Genomic DNA, 11100 nt, shown 5'->3' on the forward strand with positions numbered 1-11100 from the left:
GTCTAGTGAGGTTTCAGATGAATGCAGCTCAGTCTGCCAACATCAACCACCATTTTAGTCATTTTAATTAGAGCTGCAGTACATGAATAGTACTAACCAGGCTAATAGAGCCTTGTAATATATATTTGACAGGCTAATAGAGACATATATATATCAATATATGTGGTAAACTGCCAAAAAAAGAGAGCAGAAATGAGAGGTAGAGGCATTTCATAAATTAACAAGTGTTTATTGGGCCTATCACTGTTCATATTTTGCAAACATTTTTTACTGCAACCCAAGATGATAAACTAGAGTTTATATCATAATTCTGTGTGTGTGTGTGTGTGTGTGTGTGTGTGTGTGTGTGTGTGTGTAAAATCTGGATTAAAATTTTCATGAAACAATGCAATGAGCTATACACGCTAGCATTTTTTATTCTATTTCACATTTCAGAACATGTTAGGGTGACCCCCTACATCGATTTCATGATTCACTTGACTTATGTCTTTGAAAACCACTGTTTCTAAGATAACCAGGTCACTAGGGACTATGGAAGAAAAAAAGAGAAGCAAAAGTAAAATCTGGATACCTGGCTTACAGGTTATTAAGAGGAGAAAGAATATACAAATAGATGGTATCCTAAGTGAGAAGATAAGTTTTAACCTTCGATTTTAATGACTTGACTGACAATGAAATGAAAGGGACTAAAAGCATGAGCTAAAAAATGTGAATACTACTTAGGTAAACAAAAGCACCTCTGCTGGTATAAACATAGCAATTTTAATAGTACAAGGACATTATGGTTATTAATATTGTGTCATTTAATAAATGTTTATTATGAAAAGAACCACTCAGTACTGAAAGGGATTTGGAGTTCATCTGATTCAGGCAAACCCAGCTGTTACTCACATTTAGATGAGTAGCTGAAGCCAGGAGAGGTTAAAGAACTGCGGCTGATTGGGGTGAGCATTCAGGAAGGGTGCGGGGCAGAGTGGCCTTCAAGTCTTCCTCTGTGACAGTGCATTTTCACTCTGCCACACTGCTCCGAAGAACAGAACTGCTTCCCCATGTTTTAATCTACTGTGCAATTTTCTGTTTACAGGAAGATATTCCTCGTCAGCTCGTCTACATTGGTCTTTACCTCTTTCACATTGCTGGAGCTTATCTTTTGAAGTGAGTTGGGATTTTTCTTGAGTGTGTATATGGACTGGGCAGATCGTATGCTAATCTGTCTTAATTCATAATTAATCTTTTCATTTTAAATGTGTTTTTTTAACAGCTTGAATCATCTAGGACTTGTTCTTTTGGTGCTGCACTATTTTGTGGAGTTTCTTTTCCACATTTCCCGCCTGTTTTATTTTAGTGATGAAAAGTATCAGAAAGGGTAAGTTGTTGAGCCGTTCTATTTCTTGTGTAATTAAAGTCAGTGCCTATGTTGCCAAGGACCATGCTATTGGCGATTATATTGTTTTTTATAACCTGTTAGTAGCAGCTTTAAATAAAATGACCCTGTTTAGCTGTTGATGTTGGTATTTTGTTCTCTAAAATAGAATCATTCTTAGCTAGAGAGATACTGTATTGGAACTTGTAATTTTGAGGGTTGAGGGTTTACTTTTCTGATATAACTTCTCCTATCTTGTTTAAGTGCACGTTTTTCTTTTGGAGAAGGAAGAATGAGGAAGAATGAACTTTCAGAAGAAATTGAAATAATAGATTATAGAGCCTTAAAGATATTAAAATACTTTGATGGGAAAATTGAACTGGAACAGAGTTGAAGTGATATGACTTGTAAAGAGTGTGAGGCCTTTAACAAAAAAAAAAAAAAAAGTAAAACTGGGACTCTCATGAGAATTGCGTACACGGCTTTTGTTTTATCCAGCATTTTCCAAAATTGTTCTATATACCAGTAGTTCCGAGAATCATTAATAGTTGTTACACACACACAAAAAAAGATCAGCTAAACAAAAAATATCGAACATTTCTTTACTGGACTTCTAGAACCTGAAATAATGCTGATATGTTATATATCTTCAAGAATGTGATATAATATGAAGCATTTCCCTAACATTCTATTTCAGAATCCTTTTTGTAGAACAATAAGAAATGTTGTTTTAATATGCATTTACTTAACAGGAATCTGATTTCTACTAGGATCTTTTCTTATCTTTGCAATTCTGCGAATCTGACTTGTGACATTTTTTTCAGATTTTCTCTGTGGGCAGTTCTGTTTGTGTTGGGAAGACTTCTGACTTTAATTCTTTCGGTACTCACTGTTGGCTTTGGCCTTGCAAGAGCAGAGAATCAGAAGCTGGATTTCAGTACTGGAAACTTCAACGTGTTGGCTGTTAGGTAGAGTTGATTTAACATTTTTCTCACTTTGCACTACTATATAGTATGTGTTATCAGTTTACAACATGAATCATCTAAAAATAAAGGGATAAATACAGGGGTTAGGGTAAATATTCATTCGATTTGATTTCATACCTGTTAACGATTTCATGTCCAAACTGAAGTACTAAAGCATTTATTTAACTTCTGGGATTAATCATTAGCAGGATAATTATTTATTAACATAATCTTGTCAACTTAGTGGGAATTTAGCACTAAGTTAATCCTGTCAAAGCAGGATGGACTACTTTATTCAATGGCATTGTTGGGGTGCGCTCTGATTCTCTGTTTATTCCTTCATATTCTCAGAATTGCTGTTCTGGCATCCATTTGCATTACCCAAGCATTCATGATGTGGAAGTTCATTAATTTTCAGCTTCGGAGGTGGAGAGAACATTCTACTTTTCAGGCACCAACCGTGAAGAAGAAACCAACAGTGACTAAAGGCAGGTCTTCTAGAAAAGGAACAGGTTTGTATTCAGTAAGCAATGAAAACCTTGAAGTAGGAAACTTTTTTTTTTTAATGTTTTGGGGTTTTATTTATAATCTTGTTAAGACTTAAAATCTTATAAAGGAAAGTTTATTCTACTTATTAGCAAAATTAGAAACAAAATCATTTTCCCCCATCCTACAGTTTGTTGGTCAGTTATTCTCCTCAAAAGCTGTCCGCTGAGTTCTCTCTGACAAGTTTTCCAGACTTGATGACTTTGAGCCACTATAGACCAACGTGGACATGGGCAGTTTTAGTGAATAACTAACCTCGAGAGTGATTGTACTTTCAGGCATCTTACTCATATTTTAAAAACAAAACTTTTTTTCAGCCCCTTCCCATCTGCCCTTTAGTCCCAAGTGGAACACCTTTTTTTTTAATAACTTCTGATTGTTTGATCCTTCATCTTTGAGTCTGCATCTCACCTCTTTTCTCCTTCTGGCTTTTGATTGAAAATGCATTGACAGTGGAGTAATTTTTTTTCAACTTCGAGTGTTCATAGTTGGAACTGTAACACAAGGAGTTCCATTTTAAAATATATATCAACTGTGGTTTGCTCCTTATAAGTCTTTATAGCTGGTAGTTTATGTCCTCCAGTCCTATCCTTATTCAGGCTTGTATCAGCAACTCTTGACCCTTTGCATGTCATATAAATTTTACTGCATCTTGGTCAGTTTTCACATACACAAATAGCTTCACTGGGGTATTAGATTGATATTACACTGAATCTGTAGATCAGCTGAGGGAGAATTGAGTATATCAACCCATGAACATGATATATACCTCCCACTTGTCTAGATTATCTTTAATTTCTCTCAGTAATATTTTTTAATAACTGCTTTATTGGAATATAATTCACACACCATAAGTTCACCCTTTAAAGTGCACGTTTCAGTGGTTCTTAAGTATATTCACCATTAGCAGTCATTTTCCATTCCCTCCGTTCCCCTGCCAGCCTCTTACCTGTTTTCTGTCTCTGTAGATTAGCCTTTTCTGGATATTTCCTATCAGTGGAGTCACACAGTATGTGATCTTTTGCAGCTGTTTCTTTCACATAGCATATTTTTAAGATTCATACATGTCGTAGCATGTACCGATACTTCATTCCTCTTTATGGCCAAATAATATACTAGCGTATGTATATACTATGTTTTGTTTATCCGTAAGTTGACTGACAGTTGGGTTGTTTCCGCTTTTTTGGCTACCGTGAATGATGCTGTTAACATTCACGTGCAAGTTTTTGTTTGCACGCCTGTTTTTTGCTGTTTGGGATATATAACTAGAAGTGGAATTGCTGGGTCATATGATAGCTGTATATTTAACATCTGGTGGGAACTGCTAAACTGTTTTCCAAAGTGCACCATTGTACACTCATTGTTTTGCGTGTTGATATCCAGTTGTCCCTGCACCATTTGTTGGAAAGACTAATCTTTATTGAATTGTCTTGATACTCTTGTTGAAAATCAGTTGATCATAAAAGTAAGAATTTAATATTTCTGGACTCTCTATTCTAGTCTCTTCATCTCTATGTCTATTCTTACGCCCTTGTCTTGATTACTATAGCTTTGTAGTAAGTTTTGAAATCAAGAAATGTGAGTCTACCATTTTTATTTTTTTCATGTTTTGGTTATTCTGGGTGCCTTGCATTTCCATACGAATTTTAGGATCAGCTTGTCAATTCCTGCAGAAAAGCCAGCTGGCCTTTGATATGGATTATCTTGAATCTGTAGATTGCTTTGGGGAGTATGAACATAGACGTCCTTCCATCTTTTAGGGTCTTCTTTAATTTCTTTCAATTAAATTTTACAGTTATCAGTGTATAAGTCTTGCACTTCTTCATTAAATTTATTCTTAAATATTTTATTCCTTTCAATGCTGTTGTAAATAGAATTGTCTTCTTAATTTCATTTCTGGATTGTTCATTGCCAGTGTATAGAAACACAGTTGATTTTTGCATAATGATCCTACAACACTTGTGCTTATTAGGGTTTTTAAATTTTACTTTACTGTTTAATTCTAGCACTTTTGTGGATTCCTTTCATTTTCAGTATACAGGATCATGTCATTTACAACTAGAGATAGTTTTACTTTTTCCTCTCCAGTCTGGATGCCTTTTGTTTCATTTTCTTGCCAAATTATCCTGGCGAGAACCTCCAGAACAATTTTGAATAGAATTAGAACGGATATCCTCATATTATTCCTGATCTTAGCAGGAAAACATCTAGCCTTTCACCATTAAGTACGATGTTACCTGTGAGTTTTTCCTAAATGGACTGTTTCAGGTTGAGAAAGTTTCCTTCTATTCCTACTTTGTTTGTAATTTTTATCATGAAAGGATGTTAGATTTTGTCACGTGCTTTTTGTGCAACGATTGAGATCATCAAATGATTTGTGTCCTTTACTCTGTGGATATGATGGATTACATTAATTGATTTTTTAATGTTAAGCCCACAGTGCAGTCCTGGGATAAATCTCACTTGGTCACGTATATAATCCTCTTTAGATGCTGCTTGGTTTGGCTTGCTAGTATTTGGTTGAGGATCTTTACACCTGTATTCATAAAGAATATTGATACGTATTTTTTGGTAATGTATTGATTTTCAAATGTAAATCCAGTCTTGCATTCCTGGCATAAACCCAAGTTGATGATGACAATATATCACTTTTGCTGGATGGGTTTTTTCAATATGTTGTAAAAATAGGATTTTTTGCATCTGTGTTTATGTAAAAGATTGGGCTATAGTTAGCCCTTTTCTGGGGTAATATCCTTGTCAGGTTTTGATACGAGTTATGCTGGCTTTATAAAAAGTATTGGGCAGTTTTGTCCTTCTTGTAATATTTAAATGTTTGGAAGGATTCACCACTGAAGCTGTCCAACCTAGACTCTTCTTTATGGGAAGATTCTTCTTTTTAACTACATGTTCACATTCTTTAATAGATAATAGGATTATTCAGATTTTCTATTTCTTATTGTTTCTCTTTTGGTAAATTGTGTTTTTCAAGGATTTATCCATTTCATTTAAATTTGCAAAATGTATTGATGTAACATTATTCATAATATCCACTTATTAATGCCTGTAGAACAGCAGTGATTCCCATCTTTCATTTCCTGTGTAAGTAGTTTATGCCTTTCTCTTTTCTTCTTCCATCAGCCAAGAACCAACATTTGTCTTCTTTTGCTGATTGTCTCAGATGTGTCATTGATTTCTGTTCTTATTTCCCTTTCTTTGGGTTTAATTTGCTGTTTTGTTATTTGTGGCTTACCTTGTGGAAATAAATCATTGATTTTTCATCCCTTCTCATGAATTACTTGCAGTTAAGGTCAAACTTCCCTTTCAGCAATGCTTTACCCTTATTTCACAGGTTTTGATATATCTCTTTCATTATCATTCACTTTCAAATATTTTATAATTCCAGTTGTGGTTTCTTCTTTGACCCATGGATTATTTATAAGTAAATTGTGTAGTTTACAAATACTGTATTTGGGCATTTTCTAGGTTTTGGGGGGTTTTTTCCTACTGATTTCTAGCTTAATTCCACTGTGGTTAAAGAACATACTCCGAATGATTTCAATTCTTTGAAATTTGTTGATACTTTCATTATGTCTCATCCTGTGTTCAATATTGATGAATGTTCCATCTGGACTTCAGAAGGATGTGTATTGTGTGTTTGTTGGGTATTCTGTTCCGTAGTTAGGTGTCAGGTCCATTTGTGATGTCCAGGTTTGTATCTTTACTGACTTGGTGGAAGGAGTTCTGCTTGTTCAGTCAGTTACTGCAAAAGGTATTGACCCATTTCTTCTTGTAGCTTGTAAGTTTTTGCTTTAAATATTGTGAAGATATGTTATAGGTATATCAAAATTCAGGGTGGTTATATAAATCCCTGTGGGATTTGTCTTTTTTATTGTCACATGTCCATCTTCATCTCTAGCTTGTCTGAATTTACTCCAGTTCACCGTCTATCTTGTGGTAAAGTGTTAGCATGCTCTATCTTTTCCTGTGTTTTTCTACTTTAAACCTTTCTTTGTCCTTAAATATAAGTTGTGTCTCTTGTAAGCAGCATGTAATTGGATTTTAATTTTTTCATGCAGTCTGACAAAATTATCTTTGTTTTTTTGACAGTTATACTGTGATGTGCCTGGGTTTGGTTTTCTTTGCATTTATCCTGCTCGGTGTTGTGTAGAGCTTCCTGAATCTCGGCTTGGTTTCTTTTGCCATTTTTGGAAAATTCTTCACCATTATTTCTTCAGATATTGCTTCTGCCCCTTTCTCTTACTTCTATCCTTCGGGGATTCCAGTACACGTGTTAAACCCTTTTACCCTGTCCTTTTATATCTTTTCGTGCTTTCTGCATTTTCCATCCTTTTTTTTCTGAGTTTCAATCTGAGCATTTTTTTCTAGTTCACTCATCTCTTCTGTTGGGCCTAATCTGCTATTAAACTTTTATTAAATTTATATTTTTAGTTACTGTATTATCCTGTCCTGGGATTAAAGATTTTTGAGTCCTTGGATGAAATTATCTATCTTTTCATTTATTTTTATTAATCATTGTTCTTTTAATATCCCTGTGTGACAACTCCAGATCTGGATCACCTGAGGATCTATTTCTGATACTTTTTTTCCTCTTAGTTTTCAGTCATTTTGTCTTGTTTTCTGGTACACCTGATATTTTTTTTTTTTTTATGAAATCACTTTTTGTAAAACTTTAATTTCCGAGACATTTAAAAAGTCACACTAAAAGTATCACACTAAAAGTAAAACAAACAAGACTGACAATTTGTAAACAAAACACTCTGCAAACAAAAATAATTTGCCAGTGCATCCAAACATTATTTTTAAATAAGCAACATTATACCAATTTTTTAAAATTTAAAAAGCCAGCACTGCATGTATCCTCATACTTAAAAAAAAAAATTATTGTAAGAATTCTGCCTTTATACACTAAATACTGTGCTAACAATATAGAAGGCCACTTGGGGCTTTCACACGATGTAAGCCTGTGTTTTTGGCACATAAGGCGGTTACTGAGGCCACAGGGAGGCCGACTGGGCTCCAGCAAAGCCAGGCAGAAGCCAGTGCCCCTAAGGTCAGGTTGAACACTGAATGTTTTGTGTAAAAGCATGCAGAGGCTCTGGATGAATTAGTAGAAGCTCTGGATCATTCTGTGTCACTGAAGCTGATCTATTTCCAGTTTGTCCTCATTCCTAGGACATCAACTATTTCTAAGGGCTTTCTTCTCTGGTGGGCCCCAAATTCATATTTTCGTCTCCCTGTCATTGTGAGACTTCCCAATTCTCTCTGTAGCTTTATTCTTTGTTAGGAGTTACTTTCTGCTGGATTTTTCTGAGTCTTGCTTGGTGCGTGCACGTTTAGTAGTTGGCAAATACCTTGGGGGAGAAGTACACTTAGCTGACTTGGTTTTTTCCCAGTGCCTTCAAATAGCCATTTTCGTGTTCGCCTTTTGTGGATATTTTTGGAGGGAGGGTTGGTCTGGCATCAGTTATTCCATCATGGCTTGAAGAAGGCGATTATAACACTCTTAAACATAAGAGTTATCATCCAAAACACCAATTTTTTAATGTGTTGGAAAGAAACATATCCCCAAGAACTTCCCTTGTCTGCTGTCCAGTGTGAAAATGTTCCTTTTTTCTACCAAAAGTATTGTTCTGCAGACTATTTTATAGTTCTTCTAATTGTTTTTAGAGTTTCTGTCTTCTCTTTTTTTCCTACCTTCAATAGTAGTTACTTTCCTTTTTTAACTATTTTTTTAATTGAGATGTCGTTGACATATGTAATTACTTTTAATTTGCTGCTTTCAGTTCATTGTGTTTAACATGTTATCAGGTTTTATGGTTGGTTAAATACTAGTAAAGATTAAGCACTAGTAAGTGAGTTTCACCTAAGGGCATAAGAGTATATATTAGGTTTTAAATTTTCTTTTCTGAGGGTACCTTTATGTGTAAAAGATAATATTATTTGCACTTACTTAGAAAGTAATCCTGATTTTTTTTCTCTTTTCAGAAAATGGTGTAAATGGAACAGTAACTTCAAATGGAGCAGACTCTCCCCGTAATAGAAAAGAGAAATCTTCATAATGAATTATAATCTAATTGATTAATGTCCCCAAAGAAATCTGCTTTTTACTATATCTTTCAGCACTAGAGATTTTTTTCTGTTCTTGAAAATACAGTTTGTGCTCTTTGATTCTTGCTACTATTGTTTCATGCATTTTTTAAAGGGCATTTGAGGGGAGGATGATTACTATGAGTGAAAAAAATACTTCAGCTTAGACTAAGCTACTTGCCTTCAAAATAGTTTAGGGACCACCACCATATTTTATTTTATTTTGTTTTTTATCTTTCAGCATTTTTCTAATGATTTGAAGAGAGAACTATTTACAAAAGTTCTACATATCAGTGATACAATTTCTTGCTCTCACCAGTTTTTTATATTAGCAAGATGGCCTGTTCCAGCAAGGCCATATTTTTTAAGTTATCTTTCAGGGCAAAATGGAAATAATATAAAGTTGGATGTCAAACTTTAATATGCTTTCAGTGTTCTCTAATTTTTAGGAATTTTTGTAGCCTTTACACTTGGGAAAAAAGATTTGTAAATTCACCAAAATACTTGTGTGCTTTATTTTTTAGTGGTTGTTAATGTTATTTACATCCCCATTTTTTTAAGGGAGAAAAAAACATACTTTTGGTTATGGCGTATGAAGATTTATTGCCATATATATTGAATCAAAATATATTAACATAAAAGTACTTGTGAAGTAAAATCTTTCTTGTGCATTTTCAACACTTGTAAACTGGAAATCAGAAAATTAAATATTTACTATAAAGAAAATTTTAACATAGCCCTTTTTGATATGTTTATTAATAATAATTCTTAATGGGGCTTGTCATAAGTTTGATACGCACAGCAGCTTAGAAAAATACTGTTTAACCTGAAAACTCTTTTAAAAAATCATGCCTACTTGATTTATATATATAAAAAGATGTCAATATTTGGAAAACATTTAATGCACTAGCCTCAAATTGAAAATTCAGGTGGATAAATAGTCTTACAAAAGACAATGCTTTATGTTATAACTGTAGCTTTGGTCCCATCCTTATCTGAGAAACATTTATCTGTATAAAACATATTTTTGGATAAATATATATATATATATTTGTATCTCTATAGAAAGGCTCTAAAAAACATTTGAGTAAAATATTTGGTTCCCTTTTCTATAATTATCCTTTAAAATCTTTATAGCTCTATTTGGGTTTTTGTCGTCTTTACAGGGCATATATCACTCCTTGCAATGTTCACATTTCGCTCCCCACTTCTCACTTTTGTCACCAGCTAATGTTTGCGCCATTTTTAGTATAAAAGTTGCAGACCTGATAGGTCTGCAGTTTAATCAGTTGCCATGCTGCTAGAAAGTCATACTTTCTGTTTCCAGCTGTTTACCTACTTCCTGGAAAAAGTAGTAGCTCTCTGTAGCATCATGGAGTTTCAGTGGAACCAAATCTCTGCCATTAAAAACTGGCATTATATTGAACTATACATTGAGAAATCAATCAGAATAAAAATTTTTACTTTCACAAGCCGTATCTTGGATGTTTTCTTTGTTGTTAGCAAATTTTATGCTATTTTTAGTGTCTAATCTCATTAAAATGTACACGTTGAAAGAGTGTACTTCTGATAAACATTTAGAACAGCCTTTCTTTCCTAAAAAGTGTGTTCTACCAAAAAAGATGATTAGTTTCATATATTATTAATGAGGGCAACTGTGAGAAAAAGTGGTTTATAACCAAATTCAGGGACTATTGAGTTAAACAAACTTAAAGGTGTCTTTTTTACGGCAGGACACCTAGAATGACAACAGCGGGGACACAGCATGCAGTGTCTCCACACTCATTTGAGGAACCTTCTTTCTATGAAATTACATACAGCATATGCTATGTGTCCTACAACATATGCTGTGGGTTTGGGGGGTGGGGGGAAGCCCTTGGTATGTAGTTAAAACTTTACAAAACACATATATACACAAGTGTAATTGTAAATAGTAAGCCCTAGATCCCCTCCTCCAAGGAAAGTCTCTACGGGCCCCCCAGATCCTGCAGAGGCTGCTGCTGTCACCTGGCCTCTGGTCAAACTTTGAAGACTGATGGGAAGCATCACGGTAGGACCATGAGCCAGGACAGCTGTCTTACTGAGTGACCTGAACTAGTTGCTTTGCCCTTCTGGGGT

At 34.5% G+C, this 11100-nt stretch overlaps 1 protein-coding gene across 2 annotated transcripts in view; it reads left to right on the plus strand.

Moving 5' to 3' along the window:
- Window positions 1–10450, plus strand: part of TRAM1 (translocation associated membrane protein 1) — a 29699-nt gene extending 19249 nt beyond the window's left edge. For both annotated transcript variants that reach the window (XM_079902503.1, XM_079902504.1), the window contains exons 7-11: window positions 1085–1155; window positions 1262–1366; window positions 2188–2331; window positions 2680–2840; window positions 8881–10450. In XM_079902503.1, coding sequence (XP_079758629.1) covers window positions 1085–1155; window positions 1262–1366; window positions 2188–2331; window positions 2680–2840; window positions 8881–8954 — 555 coding nt within the window. In that variant the 3' untranslated portion in view covers window positions 8955–10450. The remainder of the gene's footprint in view (window positions 1–1084; window positions 1156–1261; window positions 1367–2187; window positions 2332–2679; window positions 2841–8880) is intronic.
- Window positions 10451–11100: the final 650 nt, after the last annotated feature.

The sequence above is a fragment of the Stenella coeruleoalba genome (assembly GCF_951394435.1).
Source record: "Stenella coeruleoalba genome assembly, chromosome: 17".
In the NCBI taxonomy this organism is placed as follows: Eukaryota; Metazoa; Chordata; class Mammalia; order Artiodactyla; family Delphinidae; genus Stenella; species Stenella coeruleoalba.